At 33.7% G+C, this 26,404-nt stretch overlaps 1 protein-coding gene across 1 annotated transcript in view; it reads right to left on the reverse strand.

The window, feature by feature from the left end:
* Window positions 1-26,404, reverse strand: part of LOC114325137 (chromatin-remodeling ATPase INO80) — a 75,771-nt gene that overhangs the window by 48,860 nt on the left and 507 nt on the right. The window contains exons 2-12 of the mRNA XM_028273083.2: window positions 25,869-26,063; window positions 25,639-25,811; window positions 23,173-23,337; window positions 21,117-21,470; window positions 20,707-21,038; window positions 16,444-16,742; window positions 15,626-16,383; window positions 11,185-11,456; window positions 6,641-6,959; window positions 4,575-4,685; window positions 1,455-1,805 (exon numbers count right to left, since the gene is read on the reverse strand). Coding sequence (XP_028128884.1) covers window positions 1,455-1,805; window positions 4,575-4,685; window positions 6,641-6,959; window positions 11,185-11,456; window positions 15,626-16,383; window positions 16,444-16,742; window positions 20,707-21,038; window positions 21,117-21,470; window positions 23,173-23,337; window positions 25,639-25,811; window positions 25,869-26,063 — 3,329 coding nt within the window. The remainder of the gene's footprint in view (window positions 1-1,454; window positions 1,806-4,574; window positions 4,686-6,640; window positions 6,960-11,184; window positions 11,457-15,625; window positions 16,384-16,443; window positions 16,743-20,706; window positions 21,039-21,116; window positions 21,471-23,172; window positions 23,338-25,638; window positions 25,812-25,868; window positions 26,064-26,404) is intronic.

The following is a 26,404-nucleotide window of genomic DNA, read 5'->3' on the forward strand; positions in this document are numbered from 1 at the left end:
TTATTTTTAATACACTGCGCGTCAGAGAAAACGGGCACTCCAAAAAAAGGGCCATTTTTGATGGCTCGCATCTCCTAAACCTGTTGTTCGATTCAAGTAATTTTTTAATATGTTATAGCCTTATTCTCTAGCAATACCGCTGTAATAATATTGTTGTTAATCAGGTAAATTTTCATTGTATACCGGGTGTGCGAATCAAACTGTATTTTTTCTTAAAGTTCGCAACACCTGTGGAATATTCTAGTATTTATAAAATACTGATATTAAAACCCAACTATAGCCTCAGGTTTTCTTAACATTCTGTTTTTTGATTCATTCGCTTAGGTTGGACAATACAGAAGTTAGGTACTTTAACAACTAGCCATGCTCTTCATCAATACAGGGTGTTTCTAAATAAGTGAGACAAACTTTAGGGGGTAATTCTGCATGAAAAAATAATGACAGTTTGCTTTATAATCGTATGTCTGCATCTTCGTTTCCGAGATACGGGATGTTGAATTTTTTCTCACAAACTGACAATTTATTTATTGCTTTAAAAACCGGTTGAGATAAAATATGCAAATGAAATTTGGTAGGTTTTAAGAGACAGTTATTGCGCATTTTTTGACATATGATTAAGAATTTTATATTCACCATTTGCGTGCATACGGGTACTATGATCGGTTATATTACCCGTATGCGCGCCAATGGTGAATATAAAATTCTTAATTGCATGTCCAAAAATGCGCAATAACTTTCTCTTAAAAGCTACCAAATTTCATTTGCATATCTCAACCGGTTTTAGGACAATAGATAAATCGTCAGTTTGTCGGAAAAAATTCAACATCCCGCATCTCGGAAACGAAGCATTTGCGGACATATGTTTATAAAGCAAACGGTCATTATTTTTCATGCAGAATTACCCCTTAAAGTTTGTCGCACTTATTTAGAAACACCCTGTACTGATGAAGAACATGGCTAGTTGTTAAAGTACCTAACTTTTGTATTGCCCAACATAAGCGCATGAATCAAAAAACAGAATGTTACGAAAACCTGAGGCTATAGTTGGGTTTTAATTTCAGTATCTTATAAATGCTAGAATATTCCACAGGGTGTTCCAAATTTTGAGAAAAAAACACAGTTTGATTCGTACACTCGGTATATAATGAGGAATTTACCTATTTAGCAACAAAATTATTACAGCGATATTGTTAAAGAATAAGGACATCAGGTTTAGGAGATATGAGACATCAAAAATGACCCATTTTTTGGGGTGCCCGTTTTCTCTGACGCGCAGTGTAATTTGCTAAAATTACAGGGAGATTTCTTTTCGATTCACAGCACACCACGGGCTGTTCTGAGGAGTCCAAGAGGACGAAATGTGCATAAATGAATGGTGGTGCTCTCTGAGACGAAACTAAATCTTAAACCGTCTTTCTTTAAAAGAAGTATAAAATAGTTGCTGATATACTTACTTCTAAAAGATCAATCATCTTTGTCATCTGCGAATATATTAAAACGCGATGTCCTTCCTCTTTGAGTCTTTTAAGGAGTCCATCAAGTACCGACAGTTTTCCAGAATCGGTAACTAAACTCTCCTTATCTGGTATCACAATATTCGAAAAACCGTTAACAGGTCTCAAATTATCAACTGCATTAAACGGTCGAGGATGTAAAGTTTCTGCTGATTTATAATTCAATTTATTGTTGGTCGCTTTCGACCAGTAAGAATTAAGAGAGTTGAAACTAAATTCGTCTAGATGACGCTGTAGATCCCACGCTGCTCTACGAGAATAACAATATAAGCCGAGTGGGGCCGCCGATACCTGAAAAAGAATGTGATATTAAGAAAACTAACTAAAAAAGGCATTGTTACGACATTCACAGTCAGAACACCCAGACGAAATTTTTGGTTACAACCAATGCAACGAATAAGCACAACGATTATGGAATATACACTTGGAATTTTGGAATGTAAGAATGTAGAAATCTATGAAAAGTAATTAAAGTACTGTCGTGGAAATCTCCCAACGCTAGCACGATATTGCTATTCAACCTGGGAACTCCAAAACTCACGGTCTAAAATTATGTTCCAAAATCACCAGGAAAAAAGACGATGAATTCTCAGCCGACAGTCAGTCCGAGACATCCTCTTGAAACATGAAGACTATTTGGTTAGGTATCTCGCTTAAAAAGATTATCCTCCAAGTTAACTATTTCCTAAGACTTAGTCTTAGATACGGACAACGGACGCTGTCACCTGTTTACCCGTATGTTCCTACGCTAAATTAGAGGTATATGCGAGTCTTCTTTTTCTTTAGGTGCCGTGTCTGTATTCAGACGTTGGCCGTCATCATGTTTACAATTTCCTGAAACCCCTCTCTATCAGCTGCTACGCGAAATAATTCTTCTACTGTGTAGCCACACCATCGTCTAATATTACGCAGCCATGATAGTTTCTTTCGACCAATCCATCTTTTCCCTCCACTTTTCCTTGTATTATAAGGCGAAGCAGATGGTATTTAGGTCCTCGAATTATATGGCCGAAGTATTCTGTTTTTCTCTTCTTTGTGATGCTTATGAGCAGACGTTCTGAATTCATCATTTGAAGAACATCTTCATTGGAAGTGTGCGAAACGTCGATAGCAGTTCGATGCTTCTAATTTAATTAGCATTGTGGTTTATAACGTAAATGTCTCACAACCATACAATAGGATAGACCACACATAACATTTCAGGACCTTCTTTCGAATATTCATCGACAGGTTTCTGTTACGTAAAACTGGTTTCCGGCTCATAAAATCCTTCCGTGATATTTCGACCCTAGTTATTATCTCTTCATCAGAGTCACAATTTACATTTAACCAGCTGCCAAGGTACTTGAAATGATTTACCCGTTCTATCCCCTATCCATCAAGAGAAAGCAAACCTTAATCCATATTAATCTTTCCAACTGCCATCCACTTTGTCTTTGAAATGTTGATTTTAAGGCCTCTCCGATAACTTGCTTCACTGACTAGATTTAGTAGTGTCTGAAGATCTTGTAAATTTTCTGCAAGAATGGCTGTATCGTCAGTGTATCTAATATTGTTGATTACTTCTCCGCCTAGCCGCACTCCCTCTTGTCTGTTATCCAAAGCCTCCCTAAAGATTTCTTCAGAGTACAGATTAAAAAGGGTGGGTGATAAAACACAACCTTGTCGTACTTCACGTTTTATGGGTAGTTTTTCAGTACGACTGTCTCCAATTTGGATAGAGGCTACTTGATTGTAATATAAGTATTTCAGCAGTCTTATATCGTAGTAGTCAAGTCCTGCTGCCTGCAGGACAGAGTCTACAGCATATGCATATACGAGTCTACAGTAGTCTTTACATTTAGTTAGTTGCTGAAAAACCTTGTGACAGCAGATTGGATGCAATCCGTCTTCTCCTTCAGCCGTTCTCTATATTTTCGATATAGGTCTCTCTCATTGCTCTCCAGTTTCCTCTGTTCTGGGCAAGTCGGTAACAATTTAGTCCTCTGTTTTTTTAAGCCATCGTACCATCTTTGCTACGGTTTTCCTACGCTTATTCTCTCTGCCCATGGTCTCCATCTCTCAGCTTTATTGAATTCTAGCTACATGCCCGCAAGTCTTCCCTTTCACTACACTCCAGGCATTTGCCACTTTAAAAATTGAATCACTATGGTCAACGATGTTCAAAACTTCATCCAACAAGTTCAACACAAATTATCTTCGGTAGAAGCGTTTAACTGTCTCAATAACAACCTAATCCATTGGTTGAGCAATTGATGTAATATTTACTGGAAAAAAAGAACAAAGAAATTTCCATCGTCAGATCATAGAACTGTCTCATTGGGATGAGTACAGTATTATACACAAGAAGAAGCGCATTTTGTGGCAACTTTTACTTCTTCAAATGAGACTTTACTTCAGGAATGAACTTTTTATGGAACCAATGTTGGAAGATGTCACAAGTTATCCAGACAGATTGCTGGTTATAATGCCAGTCTTTACTTTTTTTATACCCCACTAATTTCATTATTTGCAGCTGAAGTTTTTGTAGGTATTGATTGCTAGTATATCCCTGCTTCGTCAGCCTTATAAATTTGACAAAGTTTTAGATTATTTTCTATAATTATCATCTTCATAGCAAAATTCCAACATTACTTCTCAGTCAGCTTGACGTTTTAGATCGATCAATCCCATGACATTTTGGATCAATGTAACCAACCACTGGATGCATTGAAAGGTTCTTTGATTTTCAAGTGTTTGTGAAAATGTTCCTCTTCCTTAACACATATTGGTCCAGAGGTTGATACGTTCTCGGACCTTTTCTGGACAAACCACCTGGAAAGTGCTTCATCGAATTGTTGAAATCGATCGTTCAATGATTTCCGTGCACAAGATACGGAACCGCAAGCGAAAAAAAAATAATGCCGATGGTAAACAGAAGTTAGTGGTAGGCAGAAACTGCAATGAGACAATAACGCAACGAAGATTGTGGCGACAAATTGTCAAGAGGTGCAGTATTCTTAATAATAATAATTGTTTTGGATTGTCTGAATGTCGATGTCAAAATGAATATATACTCACCCTAGGCATACAATAAAAAAGAAAGGCGGGAATTTCAGTCTTTGTACATTGGAACACCTGAGTTAACCTCTTTATGTAAGGAAAATCAGTCAATATATTTTGTATCTGGTTCTGAAAAAAGGTAAGAATTAATCGTTAAGAAAAGCCAAGAAAAAATGCAATTTAATTTTCATTGTACCGGGTGCCCCAATAAGAATGGCACTAGGCCATATCTCAGAAACCGTTTACAGTACAGCTTTGAGAAAAAAATATTTATAACAAAAGTTACCTCGGGAAAAGCCTGGAAATTATTTTCATAATTGTGGATCCACCGCTAGAGGGCGTAATTAAATATCAAAAATTAAAAAAATCAAAATTTTACAAAATTTACCTAATGAAAGGGCACTGGAAATCCAATCATCGTATTCTTCATAAAATTCTGCGCATATTTGATTTCACAAGTTTAAGTCTACCTTTACAAATAAGAGGTGGGGGTGAGTGGAAACCTTCTTATGAAAAAATGGCTGTAAGTCCGTTTCTGCTAAATCAAATTTTGCATACTTGGTCTTGTTGAAAACAGCTCTTTTTCGTCAATGTAAGTGTCTTATTTTCGAAATAGCCTAATAAGTAATATGCAAGCTAGGAGGCATTATTTAATTATTTTCAGGAATCTAGTTTTCTTTGGAAAATATTAAATATAAGTATGCATTTTTAATCGTGTATTACAAAATTAAACCAAATTAGCAACATAATACCGAAAACCGCATGTCGATATTTTTTTTTTATCTCGAGATATCTTAAGAAATGTGTAAATTTTAAACATAACTGTTACTATCACCGGTAAACGAGGTTAAGGAAAAATAGTGTGCTATGGAAAAAACAAATAAACATTTTCCAGGTGTAAACGTATAATATAATTAATTAAAACAACAGTAAGACAAACAATAATATAAAATATAACAAAGAAATAAAAGCAACTACTTACTTAGTCTTAGTGACTGCCTAAATGTTCAAATTGTTGCCCATCATTTTCGATGCAAGCATTACTCTTTCAAGAGTAGATCGAATAGCAACAGATTTAACTGTTTTAAACCTTTATTTATGGGGACGGATTAAAGACCTTGTTTTTGCCGCTAGGCCCACTACTCGAGAAAAAATGATCCAGAATCTAGAGAATACGAAACGCCATTCAAAGCATTGCGAAAGCAGAAATTGAGACTGCTGTTCAATCTACTCTTGAAAGAGTAAATGCTTGCATCGAAAATGATGGGCAACAATTTGTACATTTAGGTCGTCACTAAGTAAGTAGTTGCTTTTATTTCTTTGTTATATTTTATAGTATTGTTTGTCTTACTGTTGTTTTAATTAATTATATTATACGTTTACACCTGGAAAATGTTTCTTTGTTTTTTCCATAGCACACTACTTTTCCTTAACTTCGTTTACCGATGACATTAACAGTTGTTTAAAATTTACACGTTTCTTAAGATATCTTGAGATAGAAAAAAGGTATTGACAGGCAGTTTTCTGTTTTTCAATTTTGTAATACAGGATTAAAAATGCATACTTGTATTTAATATTCTTCAAAGAAAACTAGATTTCCGAATATAATTAAATAACGCCTCCTAGCTTGCATGTTAGGCTTTTCGAAAATAAGACACTTACATTGACGAAAAAGAGTAGTTTTCAACAAGACCAAGTATGTAAAATTCGATTTAGCAGAACCGGACGTACAGCCATTTTTTCATAAGAAGGTTCCCACTCACCCCCACCTCCTATTTGCAAAGGTAGACTTAAACTTGTGAAATCAAATATGCGCAGAATTTTATGAATAATACGATGATCGGATTTCCAGTGCCCTTTCATTAGGCAAATTTTGTAAAATTTTGATTTTTTAATTTTTGATATCCAATTACGCCTTCTAGCGGTGGACCTACAATTATGAAAATAATTTATAGGCTTTTCCCGAGTCAACTTTTGTTATAAATATTTTTTTCTCAAAGCTGTACTACAAACGGTTCCTGAGATATGGCCGAGAGCCATTCTTATTGGGACACCCGGTACATATAATTTTGATAACTACTTACCACTCTATGGTCATTAACTCTTAAAAGTGCATCATTTCCTGCGTTAAGTTCTTTAGTTTTTAATCTAATATTTTTATGTTCAACAGTTTCTGGAGTGGAATGAAACACATGATCGGTATGTGTGTAAAACACTCTATTTCCTTTGTTTTGTTCAGTAAAAACTAAATCACCAAATACATCACTACTTCGAATCTGATATTGATTTAAACGGAAAAAATTCCTCAACTGTAATGTCGGCCGTTTTCTAAAGGATATGTCCCATAGTTTTCTATAATATAATATTTCATTGGATTTTTGGCATTCGTAATAATGTTTCCACCTACAAAACAAAATAAAAAGTATATTACTCATGAAGACATGAATGCTCTCGTTTTTCAGTGTAATAGTCAATGTGTGGTTGAACTTGAAACATCTTAAAACTGAAATAATATGGATAACTCATCAGAAGAATGAAGAAGAACCGAATGGTACTGACCACCATCAAATCTCGAAAGTTGGAATACTTTGGACACAATATGCGAAACGAATCCAGATATACCCTCCTACAAGCAATCCAAGCCAAACTATGTATATCCTAAATTGGTTTACCTCTGATATGAGAGGAAGAGGGAAGACCATAAATGTCGCTTACATAATCCCGATCTAACAGGTAGGTTTAAACACCCTGTTTCACCCTGAAAGAAAGAAAACCATCGCAACCTCTGTCCAAGCGTCCAATTACATAAGCAATATAATTCCCTTAGGATTTGGGCAGTTTTTGGGGATTATCATCATCATCAATGGTGCTACAGCCCCTATGAAACAGCCTCGACCTTCCCAAGTCTATTATGCCAGTCAGTCCTATCCATTGCCAACCGTCGCTAGTTTGCTAGGCATATTTTTCTACCATCCTCATCTACACCATCCTTCCATCTGAGTTTTGGCCTACCCCTATTTCTACTTCTCACAGGTTGTGACATAAGGATTCTTCTAGGAGGGTTGTTATGCTGTGATCTTGCTAGATGTCCGGCTCATCTTAGTCTCCCTATTCTTATAAGAGATACTACGTCTTTACCACCAAATATATTGATGGATTCGACCGTTACTTGATGGAAGTTCATTTTATCTAACAATAAAACACTGAAACGTTTGTTTTCTATACTTCCACAAAATTACTTCCACAGTCACCACAAGTTAGTTTGTACACACCACTCTGTAGTTGCTTTCTCTTTCGGCTTTTATTGTTCTTAATACATTTGCTTAAGTTGTTGTTAGTTCTGAAAGCTGGTGTTATTCCTTTCTTTTTTATGTATCTGGCTATTTTTTTTGTTATCTTGCCAGTATATGTGAGAGAGCAGAAGGTACTGGGTTCTTTCTGTGGTGGTGGATACACTAATTTCAGGGCTTTCTTATGGAGTTTTTGGTTTAAAATTTTGTTAACTGTTTGTTCGTTATAGCCGTTGTTTACTGCTATTTGTTTAATGATGTTTAGTTCTATCTCGAAGTTATTTTTTGTCATGGGAATTTCTGTCAGTCTATGTATCATGCTATGGTAGGCTGCTAATTTGTGTTGTGTAGGATGGGATGATGAATTGTGTATAGTTGTGTCAGTATGGGTAGGTTTATGATATACGGAGAACTCATGTTTGTTGTGTAGTCTGGAAATCGTTACATCTAGAAAGTTTATGGAGTTATTCTGTTCTGTTTCTATTGTAAACTCAATATTATTATGAAGTGAATTAATATATGATAGAAATTGGTCAAGTTGTCTGTTAGTTCCTGTAAAGCATACTAGTATATCATCCACGTATCTCCACCAATATAAGAACTGTTTAAATACGGGATGTTTAGAAATTGTTGTTTCAAGTTGGTTCATAAATATATCTGATAGCAATGGGCTTAGACGATTACCCATAATAAGTCCTGCACTGTTGTTTGTGTATATTTGATTATTGAATTCAAAATAGTCTTGATTTATGCAAATTTCAAGAAGGTGTAAAATTTCAGATGCATAGACAGATGCAATTTTAGACCATAATAGTACAAATCGGATCATTGCATCTGAAATTTTACACCTTCTTGAAATTTGCAATATACACAAACAACAGTGTAGGACTTATTATGGGTAATCCTTTAAGCCCATTGCTATCAGATATATTTATGAACCAACTTGAAACAACAATTTCTAAACATCCCGTATTTAAACAGTTCTTATATTGGTGGAGATACGTGGATGATATACTAGTATGCTTTACAGGAACTAACAGACAACTTGACCAATTTCTATCATATATTAATTCACTTCATAATAATATTGAGTTTACAATAGAAACAGAACAGAATAACTCCATAAACTTTCTAGATGTAACGATTTCCAGACCACACAACAAACATGAGTTCTCCGTATATCATAAACCTACCCATACTGACACAACTATACACAATTCATCATCCCATCCTACACAACACAAATTAGCAGCCTACCATAGCATGATACATAGACTGACAGAAATTCCCATGACAAAAAATAACTTCGAGATAGAACTAAACATCATTAAACAAATAGCAGTAAACAACGGCTATAACGAACAAACAGTTAACAAAATTTTAAACCAAAAACTCCATAAGAAAGCCCTGAAATTAGTATATCCACCACCACAGAAAGAACCCAGTACCTTCTGCTCTCTCACATATACTGGCAAGATAACAAAAAAAATAGCCAGATACATAAAAAAGAAAGGAATAACACCAGCTTTCAGAACTAACAACAACTTAAGCAAATATATTAAGAACAATAAAAGCCGAAAGAGAAAGCAACTACAGAGTGGTGTGTACAAACTAACGTGTGGTGACTGTCCGAAAACGTACATCGGTCAAACTGGCAGAACTTTTGACAAACGGATAGCAGAACACAAAAGGGCATTCAACAATAGAAAAACAGACACTTCTACATACGCACTTCACCTTCTAGATCATAATCATTCTTTCAATGAAGAGTTTCAAATTCTACATATTCAAAATAAAGGCCTTAAGCTATCTTTTTTAGAATATATGGAAATTAATAAACTGAAAAATACAGATATAATTCTGAATGACCAACTCGAGAAAAACAGCTCCTCACTCCTCAACCTCTTCAGTTGAAGACTTAAAAAGGCAAACACATTGTAAACTATATCACTTAAGAAAGGCACTCTGCCGAAACAGCTGTAGTCACTTAGTTATAATAAATTTTGTGGAAGTATAGAAAACAAACGTTTTCAGTGTTTTATTGTTACACCAAATATATGTTTATATCTGTGGTATACCTCGTAGTTGTACCTCCTCCTCCAAACACCATTTTCACAGATACCACTGAATATTCCTCTCAAGATCCTTCGAAGGTTTTCATCTGCCTTGGAGATGGTCCATGTCTCCGATCCATATGTCAACACTGGTTGTATCAGGGTTTTGTATATGGTTATTTTTGTTTTTTTGGCTTAAGTTTCTGCTTCTCATATGTCTACTCAGTCCAAAATAGCATTTGTTTGCTATGATTATCCTTCGCTTGATTTCTTCCGTCATGACGTTCTCCTTGGTGATCAGGGAGCCTAAGTATGTGAATTTGTCCACCACTTCAAAGGTAGAGTTATCAACTGTGAATTGGTGACCGATGTTTTTGGATCTATTGCTGGGTGATGCCATCATCTTAGTTTTCTCCTCGTTTACTTGCAGGTCCATATATTTTTTGAGCCATTTGAGAAGGTGGTATACATTTCTTCTAGCTTGCGTGTTGTGCAGGCAACTAGGTCCACGTCATGCCAAAACTTGGGATGATTTATTAAAAATATTTCCTCTGTTGTCTATTCGGGCATCTCTGACCGCCTTTTATAGAGCTATGTTGAAAACGAGACACACCAGCGCATCTCCCTGTCGCAGCCCAACATGCGTTTCAAAGTCTGTGATTGTTCGCCCTGTATTTCGACTTTGCAAACAACTTTACGCATTGTAGTCTTAAACAATCTTATCAGTTTATCAGAGATGTGCCATGGCTTCATACAATTTATTTCTTAGGACACTGTCGTAGGCTGATTTAAAATCTACGAAAATTTGGTATGTGTCGATATTGAATTCATTGGTTTTTTTTTTTCAATATTTGCCTTAGCACAAAGATCTGGGCCCGGATTACGTACACTCGATACGCATCGTATCCGCCATGTTTTACCATAGCGCCTTATGGGAAAACATGGCGGATACGATTCGTATCGAGTGTTCGTAATCCCTACGCTGGTCTGTTGTTGATCGACCAGGCCTAAAACCACTTTGATATTCTCCAAGAAGCTCCTCTGAATGTGCACTTAGGCGACCATATCAGATACTCGAAAATATTTTGTAAGCTGTATTAAGGAGGGTTATTCCCCTATAGTTTCTACATTCCAATTGATCACCCTTTTTGTGTAGCGGGCAAACTCTTCCGGTATTTGTTCATCATTCCAGGCTCTCAGTATTATTTGATATATTTGATTAGTCAGAGTAGCACCTCCCCATTTTGGGGATTATATTTCTATTTAATATTAAGTAATACAAACCTGTGCAAAATATTCCCTTGAAATATCCTAAAAACATCTTCAGCTGATAAACCCAAAAAGTGACAAAAATTAAAAATGGTGGGATGCAAACCATCTTGAATAGCATCTTTTATGTCTCCTGGTTTGAAAATGAAGTGTTTCCTAATTTTCTCCATTAAAATTTCTCGAACATTGAAATCATAAATTTGATAAGGAACTGTGTACTGCAAAGAACTTATTCTAATGGGAGATTTGGCGTCTCTTCTCTCAAAAAGTTCGGGATGGTTGCAAACCTAAAACATGATAAATATTATAAATCATTAAACATAAAAATGCTCTAAAACCAAGAAAAAAAGGAGAAAAAACCAAGTGCTCTAATTATAGAGGCATCTCCTTACTTAATACGGCGTATAAAATCTTATCGAACATCCTATTAAGTAGAAAGTAGACTAACACCGTTTGTAGAAGATTTCATAGAGGAATACCAAGCCGGCTTCAGAAAAAATAGATCGACCATAGACCAGATTTTTACTCTAAGACAGCTGCTTGAAAAAGGATGGGAATTCAATAGAACTATCCATAATCTCTTCATAGATTTCCGACAAGCTTAAGATAGCATTTAATGGGATCAGATGTGGAATGCAATGGCAGAACTTTCAGTTCCAAAAAAACTTATCCAGCTTGTTAAGATATGCGTAAACGGCTGTAGATCCAGAGTACGGATAGGTAACAAATTCTCAGAATCGTTCGCAATCGGTAGTGGCCTGAAACAAGGAGATGCGCTGTCACCACTCCTTTTTAATATAATCCTGGAGAAAGTAGTAAGAACAGCACAAATTAGAACAGAATTACTGACAGTAAATGGACCAAAATTACTACTAGCATACGCGGATGACATTGACATTATGAGAAACACAGTCACCAATGTGAAGGAAACTTTCAATAAATTGGAGGTAGAGGCAAAGAAAACTAGTTTAAGGGTAAATGAAGAGAAAACCAAATACATGTGCATCAACAGACAAAAGAGACGAGATAGAATAGGGCAAAATGTTACGATAAACCCATATAAATTTGAAAGAGTTTGAAAGTTTTAAATACCCCGGAGCAACAATCACTGCAGATAACGATATCACGGAAGAGATTAATGGGAGAATTCCGGCAGCAAACAGATGTATGTATGGCCTCCACAATACTATTAAATATAAGAGCCTGACACGAGCATCAAAGACGAGAATATGTAAAACAGTGACTAGACCGATGCTCCTGTATGGGTGTGAGACGTGGACTCTGACCAAAGCAATTGAAAGAAAACTTAGATGTTTTGAGAGAAAAATCCTTAGGAGAATCTTTGGACCTTATCACGACCCTAATAGCAACCAATATCGAATGAGAACAAATGCTGAGGTCAAGCAGATGTATAGAGCAGTGCCAAGTCCAAGAAATTAAATCTCAGCGTCTAAGATGGACTGGCCATGTCCATAGACTCACTAATAATCGCCTTACCAAACTGATCTGGGAGGAAGCCCCACAGGAAGAAGGCCCTTAGGACGCCCACGAATGCGATGGAGAAACAATATATGGTCAGATCTAAGAACAATGGGGCTATAGACCAGGGCGCATCTGTAAAAATATTAGTACATTTGGATGTTGAGAGGTGACTCATATTTTTTGCAGAAATTGCGTGAAAATAACTCATACAGGGTGTCCCGGAAAATAGTGCGTTCCTTAAAGGTATAGGTAGAAGGCACCATGTAGAAAAAAAAACTCTTATAACATTTTTTTCTAAATGCAACCGTTTGACCAAAAAATTAAAATACATTTTGGTATGCAAACTTAAATATGACAACTATGTGCGGTACGCAAATTTAAGCATAGACAGTCCCATGTAAATAGATAGGAGACAGATAGTAAACAGATAGTTTTAAAGAATCCTGTTTAGTGTCAATGCCGAAAATGTTTTCGAATCGTGAGTGTATTACCTATTATGTTATTACGTTCATTATTTATGGCAGATCACTAAATGGAGAGGCATACTATAATTAATTTCTTTGGTGTTTGTGAAAGTGGGTTACTTGGAACATCTGTTCGGTATAATAATTATTTTCAAGTAAGTACAACTTAATTATTTCAGTTCGCAAGTAAACAAATTACTGAGACATTATCTGGTGTATTTAAGTTCCACTGTAAACAATGTAATTCAGTTAAAGCCCTCAGCAATACTCAGCATTAAACACATTTAAACCTTACTAAATACATAATACTAGTTCAGTTAAAAGATGTGTTTTTATGTTAAAAGATGTGTAATTCGTTTAAAATTATGCAATAGGTATTTCAATACATTTCAAAAGAAAATAATTTTAGTAAACAACTAGTAAATACATAAGTACCTACTATTAGTTTGGATTATTTTAAATACTGTAAATCACAATCACAAACGAGTTCTTATTATCTGTTATTATTCCGTAGTGCGTACGATGTTGCCAGTTTATTTAAATGTCCAAACATTAAAATACAGGTATATGGAAAACAATGTTATCTTTTTTTTTTGGAAACGGTTAACTTTAGAAAAAAATGGTATAGGACTTTTTTGTTCTAAATTGTGTATTCTCTCCATACCTTAAAGCAACGCACTATTTTCCGGGACACCCTGTATAATAATAATTGAGTTATCCTCCCACTCAAAAAGGTCCAAAACATTGTTTAAATAATCAAAATGTAAAAAAATGATGGAAAAATTCGATTTTTTTCTTCGTTTTTTGATTATAACTTTAAAAGTATTCATTTTCCAGAAAAGTTGCACTAACATAAAAGTTGCGTAATTAAATTTTCATAACATATGATTAGCTAGATATTTTAAAAATTGTCACCCTTGTTGCAAAATAGCAATATTTGCGAAAAAAACATAAAAAACAAGTATTCGCATTTTACGTTTTTCAACCAGTTATGCTAAACTTAGGACCTTCATATTTCAACCAGAAAAACTTTATGATATAGTAAAACAATATTGTAAATTTCATTAAGATCGGTTTAACAGCTTTTGCAAAATAAATTTTGCAATCCAGCTTTCGCAAGAAAAATTCGTTTTTTCAAAATGTTGCATGACTGAAAATAAAGCAGACAGCAACTTAAATTTTTTCTTACATATATGAGAATACTGTACCTTTCATTTGCAATTTGCAAAATTAAAATCGGTTAACTACCACGACGTCAGGAATTTTTTTAAATAAACATTAATTTTTGGTGCTACGCGCAGGACAACGGATACGTTTGCTCTGATTGGCCATTCCAATGAACTGTGATAATTATTGATAAATTTTAATTTTTAGTGCATTTCAATATAAATAAATAAATTTGTCTATAGCAAAATAAAAACACATACTCTGTCCTTTGAAATAATACTTTTTTAGAAAAAACTTTATTTGTTCATATATTTTAACTTAGAGAATGAAAGTTTATTATTTTTAAACATATGCAATTGTTTAAACAGTATTTCATAAACAATAATCAAATTAGTTTGATTTTTGTTGAATTAAAATATTAAAATACAACAAAATATAGAGTAATAAAATAATATATTAAATAAAGATTGGAAGAAATTTTGGTGGAAATCAACTTGTGTGAATCGAACACCGCTGTCCTGCGCGTAGCACCAAAAATTAATGTTTAGTTAAAAAAATTCCTGACGCCGTGGTAGTTAACCGATTTTAATTTTGCAAATTGAAAATGAAGGGTACAATATTCTCTATATGTAAAAAAAAATTTCAACTTGCTACCTGCTTTATTTTCAGTCTTGCAACATTTTGAAAAAATGAATTTTTTTTGCGAAAGCTGAATTGCAAAATTTATTTTACAAAATCTATCAAACCGATCTTAATGAAATTTACAGTATTGTTTTATTGTATCATAAAGTTTTTCCGGGTAAAATATGAAGGTCCTAGGTGTAGCACAAATGGTTGAAAAACGTAAAATGCGAATACTTGTTTTCTTATGGTTTTTTCGCAATTATTGCTATTTTGCAACAAGGGTGACAATTTTTAAAATTTTTAACCAATCCTATATTGTAGGAAATTTAATTGCGCAACTTTTTTGTCAATGTAACTTTTCTCGGAAGCGAATACTTTTAAAGTTATAATCAAAAACGAAGAAAAAAATCGAATTTTTCGTTAATTTTTTGACATTTTGATTATTTAAACAATGTTCCGGACCTTTTTGAGTGGAAGGATAACTCAATTATTATTATATAAGTTAATTCCAAGCAATTTCTGCAAACAAATTTGAGTCACCTCTCAACGTCCATCTCAAAACAGATGCGCCCTGGACTACTACCCACTGACCCAACTATCATGGACGACCGTTCGAAATGGAAGCGAGTTGTGCAGTCAGCCAACACCCACCCCGGGTTGTTGTGCTACCAGAAGAAGAAGAAGAAACATAACAATGAAAACTGATGTTTTTTATTTACCTTTCTAAACTGCATCACCAAATTCATCAAATTTGAAGTAAAATTCTTATCTACAGTGTGAGAATCTCCCCCGCCAACTGTGTAATTCAAGAGATCTTCAATTTTGATTTTTTGTTTTAGAGCCAAATACAATAAATTCTGTCTTGTGGTCAGTGGACAGTAGACCATTACTTCTATTTTATCAGACAGTTCATTTTCAACATCTTTCTTGATTCTCCTCAACATAAAAGGTTTTAAAATCATATGTAAACGAGATAAGTGTTTTTCATCGATACCAGTTTTGTTTTCAGCATGGCTTTCAATGTCTTTTGAAAACCATTCGTTGAACTCCTCATGTGAGTCAAAGAGTGTTGGCATAATAAAATGCAATAAGGCCCATAGCTCCGCCATACTGTTTTGTATTGGGGTACCACTCAACAACAATCTGTTCCTGCAACTAAAACCTAATAGAGTCTTCCATCTCATTGAACTAGTACTTTTGATAGCCTGTGCTTCATCTAGTATCATGTATTGCCATTTTATTCTATTAAAGTATTTTATATCTGTTATAACTATTTGGTAGGAAGTTACCACAATGTGAAAACTAGCGTCTTTTGTATACATGTCTTTCAAATCCCAAAACTGCCTTAAAATTTTTCTTTCGTTTGGATTTCCCCAATAGGGCACCACTTTAAAATCTGGCACAAACTTGGCCACTTCTTGCTGCCAATTGTGCAGGGTTGAGGCCGGAGATATTATCAAAAAAGGGCCCCAGACAGCTAAAAATACCAAAGCACATTATAATTTTAAAACGCATTACTTTGGAAAATAAAACTTACAATATTTTTCAGCTATGTGACAAAGAAACGCAATACTTTGAACAGTTTTGCCTAGACCCATTTCATCAGCTAGAATACCACTGATTCCCTGAGAGTATAAATTTGCCAACCAATTCATCCCTCTTAGTTGATATCCTTTTAATTTGCCTCTAAACATATTAGGTTGTGGCTGTTCACCCTCTCCATTGGGAAATTCATTAAGACACGAATTGGCTTGTTGGTCAAAATGTCTAGTCCTTGCTTTTTCACTCTGAAATGCATCTAATGCATTCTTTTTGGCCATTTCCTTCATACTTTCACTAAAATAAAAATATACAATATGAATTAAAAGGTAAATATACAGAGAAGGGCTAAATTATGGAATAAATTAATTTTCTCTAAAATGGACGACTTTGGAGAAAAATCCCGAAACAGGTCGATTTTGATTTTTAAATTACAATTTTTTGGCATATATTTCATACTTGTGACGTCATTCATCTGGGCGTGATGACGTAATCGATGATTTTTTTAAATGAGAATAGGTGCCGTGTGGCACCTCATTTGAAAGGGTGTTCAATTCTCTATTCAATAATATAAACATTAATATCATTATTTATACAGGGTGGCCAAAAAATAAATTTTTGAATTAAATTAACTGACGAAAAAAGAAGAATGTATGCAATTTATTTAACTCAAAATACATTCTATCACTTTCAGAAAATAGGAAATAATGTTTATTTGGCAAATAAACATTGCTTTTCGCTTAAATTAAATGTTCAAATTGCCAAGTGGTAGGTGGGAGGCTGTTTGTGATTTAATTTAAGCGAAAAGAAATGTTTATTTGTGAAATAAGCATTTTTTTCTATTTACTGACAGCAATACAATGTATTTTTAGTTAAATAAATTACATACATTCTTCTTTTTGCGTCAATTAATTTAATTCAAAAATTATTTTTTTGGTCACCCTGTATAAATAATGATATTATTATTTATATTACTGAATAGAGAATTGAACACCGTTTCAAATGAGGTGCCACACGACCCCTATTCCCATTTAAAAAAATCATTGATTACGTCATCACGCCCAGATGGATGACGTCACTAGTATGAAATATATGCAAAAAAATTGTAATTTAAAAATCGACCTGTTTCGCGATTTTTTTCCAAAGTGGTCCATTTTAGATAAAATTAATTTATTCCATAATTTAGCCCCTCTCTGTACACACACCCAAACTTATATGGAATCATCTGATATTTCTTACTATTTCGTGCGAATTTAAAAAAACGAACACACGAAGTCAAACAATATTTATTTGAAAGCAATTTAATAACAAATACATAACAATTAAATAGAACAATAAAGTATTTAACAAACAAATTGAAAGTAGTTGTTTCAAAGTCAATAGCATACAAAATTTCAATGTAAAACAAATAATGTTTAACTTGTTTTTATTTATTTTTTTTGTATTTTGTGGTAGTCAGTGTTATCACCTCTAGTCCTTATGCAAGCTTCAGTTTGCGTGGGCACGCTCCTAATCAAATTATCAACATTTTGTTGTGGTAGGTTGCTCCATCCTTTAAAAGCAGCTTGTATTAGCCGTGCGGTGTTTTGTGGATTATCCCGTCGAGCTCTAATTTTTCTTTTAAGCATATCCCACAAATACTCTATAGGATTAAGCTCGGGTGAGCAAGCAGGCCACTCCAAACAAGGGATACCTTCTGCTTCAATGATGTCTGTATTCACTCTAATGGTATGTAGAGGTCCATTATCATGCAATAAAATTAAAATTTATCCTGTTGCACCTCTCCAGAGCCTGACTACAGGTTATCAACATACCTGTGAGCAGTTAAAGGTGATTGGATGAAAATTAAAGGAGTTTTTTTACGGATCACAATTCCTCTCCAGAACATTACACTTCCCCTTGTATATTTGTGAACAGATCTGACAGTTTTCGTTCTTGCTTGTCTTCCTCGACCGCTAAGTACACGATTTCGTGGGTCATCTGATTTTCCATCTGATTACATTAAATCCTGACTGTTTCTGATAATAGCACATTTTGTCAATTCCCAATGTTCCAGTTTTGGTGGTGAAGACACCAATTTAGGCGATCAATGTTGTGCTGCCTGGATAACTCGGGGACCCATAACTGTCTCCTGCTGTATATTTCTTGGTACGAGCTCTTCTTCTTATCGTTTCAACTGAAACAGTTACACCTGTAGCTTCCAAAAGCTGCCTTTGGAGCTCCAAGTGAGAAATGGTTGGGTGTCTTCCAGCTGATTGGACAATTAAACGATCGTGGAGAGCCGTTATTACTTTTGGCGACTTTTCCTTGCCTTATTTTTGAGCTTTCCTAGTTCCTCTTACCTAGCATATGTGTTGGACAGAACGCCCTGTATTACGCCTAGCTCTGCAGCTATGTCCATCTGAGAACATTACTTTCTCCACAAGACCAATAATCTTTCCTCGTTGTAAGTTTTATAACCCCACATGAGGCATATTTTCGTTTTTGGATGCAAAATTTAGTTTACTTATTTTCGTTCAACTTGCAACTCAAGCAAATAATCTATACCGTACCGGGCTGTACTATCCGATTGTCTTATATATTTGTTTATTTTCAATAAAAACCTTTAATCTTCGCAACAATAACAAGTTTTTTCAAAAGAAATAAATATTGCTTTGAAATACATGGTGATTCCATATAAGTTTGGGTGTGTGTACTTTAATGCTAAAATTGGTAATCCTTTCGGATTAGGTGAAATAAATGAATAGATTAATTGAGTTCTGTGGCCTAAGAAAATTGTCTATAATAAATATCTACTTGTGCAGAAGGCCAGTGGCAAGACATGCTCAGAGTCTATGAGAGCAGCCTAAGATAGAAGCATAGTTGCTCATATGTTACTAAATCAACACACTCAGTAATAAGGAAATGATTATATTTAAAGATAATATTTGGTTATTATATCGTAAACTAAGCATCAAAATTAACGCACCACCTTAAAAATGGGACATTTTTGATGTCTTGTATTTCCTAAACCTGTTGTCCGATTTTAGTGATTTTTTTTATATGTTATAGCTTTATTCTTCAAGAATATCGATGTAATAATATTGTTGCTAAACAGGTAAGTGTCATTGTATACCGGGTGTAACAATGATAGTGTGTTTTTTCCTCAAAGTTTGGAACACCCTGTGGAATATTCTGGCGTATATAAAATATTGAAATTAAAACTCAACTGTAGCCTTATGCTTTCTTTACATTATGCTTTTTGATTTATTAGCTTATGTTGGATAATAAAAAAGTTAGGTACTTTAACAACTATAAACGTTCTTCATCAATACAGGGTGTTTCTAAATAAGTGCGACAAACTTTAAGGAGTAATTCTGCATAAAAAAATAATGACTGTTTACTTTATTAACATATGTCCTCAAATGCTTCGTTTCCGAGATACGGGATGTTGAATATTTTCTTACAAACTGATGATTTATTTATTGCTCTAAAACCGATTGAGATATGCAAATGAAATTTGGTAGGTTTTAAGAGGTAGTTATTGCGCATTTTTTGGCATACAATTAAGAATTTTATATTCACCATTGGCGTGCATACGGGTAATACGACCGGGTAATAAGACCCGTATGTACGCCAATGATTAATATAAAATTCTTAATTATATGTAAAAAAATTCGCAATAACTACCTCTAAACTACCTACTAAATTTGATTTGCATATCTCAACCGGTTTTAGAGCAATAAATAAATCGTCAGTTTGTAAGAAAAAATTCAGCATCCCGTATCTCGGAAAAGAAGCATTTGCGGACATATGTTTATAAAGCAAATGGTCATTATTTTTTCATGCAGAATTACCCCTTAAAGTATGTCGCACTTATTTAGAGACACCTAACACTTAGAGTACCTAACTTTTTTATTATCCCACATAAGCGAATGAATCGAAAAGCAAAATGTTAAGAAAGCCTAAGGCTACAGTTGAGTTTTAATTTCAATATTTTATATACGCTAGAATATTCCACAGGGTGTTCCAAACTTTAAGGAAAAAACACAATATCATTATTACACCCGGTATACAATGACACTTATCTGTTTAGCAATAATATTATTACATCAATATTCTTGAAGAATAAAGTTATAATATACTAAAAAAATCACTAAAATCGGACAACAGGTTTAGGAAATACGAGACATCAAAAATGTCCCATGTTTAAGGTGGTGCGTTAATTTTGATGTTTAGTGTAGTAATATAAAAATGTATGTTAATTAATTTTATTTCCTACCTATCGTAAGTATCACAACTTAATTTTATTGAACTTTCCTCGTCTAGCTGGCTTAAAATTAGCAACTGTTCTTCAGGAGAAGCCTGTCCCAATTTCTTGGACATGAAATGAGCATACAGCTCAGTCTGAGTAATAAGAAAGTTTAATTTCCTCTGTTGTCGCTTGGCTTCTACCAACTCGTGGTCAATTTTTCTTTGTTCTTCTGCTTCTTTCTCTAACCGTTTCTTAACTTCTCTATCAAAACGCCGTGAGCGTTTCCAGTAAGCAATATTCTCACGTGATAACCTCTTCATCCTCCATGGCTGTTCTTTGACTATTCGAGCGCTTTGGAGCTAAAATAAAAATCAAATAATACATTAATACAATTAATACATTATTTTTCAATTTTTTTTCACTTATAAAAAACTTACAGCTTTTTGACGTGCATATTTAACACAATGTGATGCCACTCGTTTGCACTGCAGTAGCATTTCCTTGTGTTTGTTAATTTTTGATCTATGTTGCTTTCCAATTTCTTTTTTGACTATATTAGTAAATAATTTTCGCCGCTTTATGGTCATCATATCTTCCCATTTCCGTCTGGACTCTTCATCTTTGAATTTTTTTGTTTTTTTCTTTGGTATATGAAGTCCTAAAGGAGGAGGAGGTAGAGACTGATTTGGAATGACAAGTCCATATTCAGATGGCAAATACTTATCAGCTATATCGTCGATGCTTTGGAAATCCATTCCATTTTGGAGATTCAAATCTAAACATGGTTCATCCTGAAATTATTGTAATTAATAATAATTAAATCGGATGGTGAGATTTTTAACAACAAAAGTTATACAAAATGATACAAAAACATTACTTTTGTATATTTACAATAAATTCAATTATGTAAAGATAAAATGTAGGTTTTTTCTTGGAAAATGTCTCTTATAAACCAGTCATACTTCAACCAATTGACTTATTCCAGAATTCTGGAACCCTGTACTAGCTTATACAGGTTTAGAAGATGGATATATGTTTTTTGAGTCACTTGGCAAATAAGAAAAATTTGAAAAAGCAACAAAGAGGTTAAAAGAATGAATCCATAAAGAAGAAAACCTTGGAATTTAAGAATACCTAGAAAATCAATCTCCAACTCCAACAGAGGCCACAGATTATTCATTTTGGAAAGCCACAAGAAAACTCAATGGTCCCAACAATATAATCCACCCATTAGAGATGATGCCAGTAACTAGGTTAGGAACAATAAAGACAAAGTTAATCTATTTGATAAGCACCTTCAAAATGTATTTATGGCATTAACTTCTACACTTTCCAGAGAGGAAGAAACAGAATTAACCAAAGTACTAACAGCACAGTTTCAAAATGGTCCTGCCTCACATGAAATTTACTGCGAACCAAGTAAACAAAAGTGAAAGAAACAACATTAAAAAAGTCTCCCTGTTTTGACCAAATATCTGGCAAGATTCTGAAAGAAGTCTCGGATAAGTACATAAAACATAGTATACTCAGCTCGGAGATCGCCTAGAAAATTTATATGAATACTCGTAAAACAAAATTCAGTTTGACAACATTGTGTGAATACCAAGTCCTCTCTGATATCAACAGAACCGTAATTTAGTCCAGACAAATTAATATATTTTTTTACCAACAAAAATAAAACGTTTTAACCAAATACCTTTTCAAAAATTATGGGCAGAATAATTTTGAATTCGGTTCCACTAATGAACTTGCTTTTTTTACTTAAAGTAGAAAAAAGTGTAATTTCTCTTGCTTAATATTTTATCATCTAATAATTTTAACTGTACTAATGTGAAAGTTGTTTACTGATGACTAATTTACATGAATAATGGGATGTTAAAATATCGGCAAGCTCTTATCTTTAAAGTGACATATCTAATTTCTTAAACACTTCTTTGCTAATTCTGACAAAATTTCGTTTCTACTATAACTTTTATATCCAATGCATTTCTGTGTTTGAACTTGAACTACTTCCCTAGCACCTGAAAGGTGGCACAAATCCTAATTATCCTTAAACCAGGAAAAAAGCAATGGAAGAAAATGTGTCTACCTGCTGGCCTATAACTCTTCTGCCTATAGTCAGCAAACTCTTTGAGAAGATATAGGACATGAAAAAACTAAAAATGATACTAGACAAAGATAAAATAATTCCAGAACATCAATTTAGTTTCTGTGATAAGCATGGAACTATAGAAGAAATGCATCTATTGGTTAAAAAAATAAACAAAGATTTAAACTCCAAAAGATATTGCTCAGCTGCTTTCATTAACACATCTCAGCCATTTGATAAAGTTTGGCATACAGGAGTGCAAATAAAAATAAAAAATTTCTATCCCCATTTCCAGTTCTTAAAATTCTATCTGGAATACACTTTGTTGAAAAAATGCATAAAAATAGCATCAAAATGAAAAATAGGAACAAGTACATATTTAATATTTCTTTCTCAATACATACCGAAATAGCATCCAAAATATCAGGATGGTATAGTGGAGACTTAAATGTGTCTTCTATTTTAATTTTATTTTTCTTGACAGGTACTGGTAGATTTTTTTCTACATGTGGATAAAGATCTACTGCACTGATCAATCCAGCTCCATAGTATGCATAATTATCAAAATTCTAAAAAAAAAATAAATATAAAACATAATATGTTTTTTATATAGCACAATGAAACAAAAAGGATACTATACTAAATTTACAATCAAGATGCAGTATAAATAAACAAAACAAGACACTTTAAATGCTACTAGGAGCACCCCGAATCATAATTTACAATGTATAAACTTTGGAAATCATGATTTGGGATTTACAATGTATATACATTGTAAATTATGATTCGGGGTGCTCCTAGTAGCATTTAAAGTGTCTTGTTTTGTTTATTTATACTGCATCTTGATTGTAAATTTAGTATAGTAAATTAATGTTATTCAATTACTACAACTGAATGGCCATTGGTTACTAAAAATTTCTATTTTTCAATGATAATGAACATATGAATACACATATAACTCAATTTGTAAAAAACTTATTAAAGTTGAGCAAAATGAGATATTTTGCTTCTATACTAAAAGCCACAGTTAGAATGCAGTGCAGGTAGCATAGGGCAATGTATTTCTTACCGGAGAACAGCCGACCACGTTGCCGGTTTGAACCGAGTGGTGCATTAGGACCCGATTTAAGAATCATAGCACTGGAATATACGCGCACACAACAATTACCTACGGTTGTATACCACTGTGCCGACATGAGCAGCATCCATGCGCACCGTGTGACTAACACTGCATTCTAACTCTGGCTTTTACTTTAGGTTGAATCAATTTAAAATTATAACATGTCATTAGTATATTATCAATATAAATGCCCCCCAAAAAAGTATTTATTGTTAGTCTAGAAAAGTGCATATAGCAAAATTACTCTGATATTAAAATATGAGGTATACATAAAAATATTTAAAGATAATTAAATTTAAAAACATTGATTAACCCTTGCAGTGTGGAGTTAAATAGTAGTGTGTTGCCCTGTGCATCATGTATTCATTCATTAAGCATTCATATTATAATCCCTAGGGATCATCCTTATGGATTCAAAATCCCTCTATGGCATTCAAAATCCTATTCTTGGGTGAGGTGGATTACTCTCCTATGCCATTTATAGCTTGCTGTGTGTTTTTTGTGATGTCTTGACTCTTTTCCATTTCTTCTTGTTCTTGCATTGAACTTTCCAGTTTTTAACATTCATTGTTCTTATATCTTCTTCTACACCATCCAGCCATATTCTTCTAGGCCTTCCTCTACACATGGATCCTTCCTCTATATTTTCTCCCCGTAATTCTTCAATTTCAGCATTTGTTTTTGTTCTTCTTTCTCCTTCTCTTGATACATTGTGACCCAGTATTGTTCTCATTATTTTTCTTTCAGATTTTAGAAAGCTATCCTCTTTCTTGTTAATCATTTATTTTTCTAACCCATATGTAACAACAGATCTTATAATACCGGGTGGTGAATTGGAAAACGGGCCATAGGAAACTCAATGTAAAATTCTAAACTGTTGAATTCCTGCTTCCCTAATTATTTTACATCAAAAGTCATAAGAAACTATTTGTAGAGGATTGAAATCTCTATTGAAAACAACTGTTAAAATTGTTCTACGATTCAAAATTTTGTAAAAATATAAAACATTTTTCAGACTGTAACACTAAAGTTAGGCCACACACAGTGCAATAATGTGTATAAGGTTGCATTTGGTGACAATGAAGTTATTATATTAACAATTTGAATTGTCAATTTTTTTTATTTATTTTATCATTTATTCTTTAAAACATGATAAAGTTGATAAAATACCGTCAGTTAAGGAGAAAGTATTAATAATAAAGATGTTTTGTTCAGTCAATAGTGTGCGCACTGTCAATTAAATAGTAACGTGTGGCCTAACTTGCACACACATATCTACTGTGGCAAATACATTATATTTTTCAAAATTTTGGAATATGTTTAAATAGTAGAACAATTGTAACTTTTGTTTTTAATACAGATTTCATTCCTCTACAAATAGGTCTCATGACTTTTGATGTAAAATAATTAGGGAAGCAGGAATTCAACAGTTTATAATTTTACATTGAGTTTCCTATGGCCCACTTTACGATTCACCACCCTGTATAGTTATCTCTTACTTGCTTTTCAGCAGATTTGTATTCATTCCATATGTTTTTAGCCTTTCAGAATTCTGTCCTCTATTCTCTCTTTTCCGGTTTTCCCTATTGTGCAGCCATACTTTGCTTAAACTAAAAGTTAATATGGCGAGAGCACACCTGCATGCCTTTCGCATTTTATCAAAAATTAAGAAAGTACACTCGTCTTTCCACATTCAAAAGGTTAAAATACTAGCAGAGATTCCTAATAAAAAAGTTATTTACATACTAACCTCTTTTCTTTTTCTTAAGGATTTTTGATATGAATGCAACCTCATAACATGCTTATATTGTACATCATCCGGACTACTATCTGAACTTTCTTGTAGAACATCAGCAAGCCATTTCCTCCTAGTTGAAACAGTTTTAAGATTGTAATACTCATTGGTAGAGTGAGGTTCTGAATCTGGAAATACGGAAGTATAATAACACATATAAATGAAACTAAGAAATAAAATCCAACCTTTTAAAATAGAATCTATATTGACATCACTCAGATTGCCCATGCCATCATCAGAATCGTCAGAGTCGCTACTTAACTGTAATTGGTTGTGTACATCTCGTAAAAACATATTAGTGTCGACAGCTTGCTCAACTCTTCTTACATGAACTGGTTTAGCTGTATATGATCTATTAGTTTGATCAAGGTAGCTGTTGGCTAAAATTAGTTTTATATAATATACATAATACACACTAGCCATTAAGATAAAATATGTAAGGTAAAAGAGAATGAGTCACATTTATAATATGTAAAGCCCCAAACACCTCTTATTTAGCTACTTTATTAATAAATTATTAGTAAGACCAATAATTCTAGTCTAGTGTATGTTGGAAAGCTTATCTGCTTCTGTGTATATACAACCCCATAGAAATCCAAATTAGAAATGAAATTACGTGACAAGTCGTGAACCGAAAAGTTTCAAAGGAAATTAACTAATTTTTCACCCAAAACAACATTTTGTTGTTTTGACTCCCTTCTTTTTACCTTTCCACCACAAA

This window comes from Diabrotica virgifera, chromosome 10 (genome assembly GCF_917563875.1).
Source record: "Diabrotica virgifera virgifera chromosome 10, PGI_DIABVI_V3a".
NCBI classification, from domain to species: Eukaryota; Metazoa; Arthropoda; class Insecta; order Coleoptera; family Chrysomelidae; genus Diabrotica; species Diabrotica virgifera.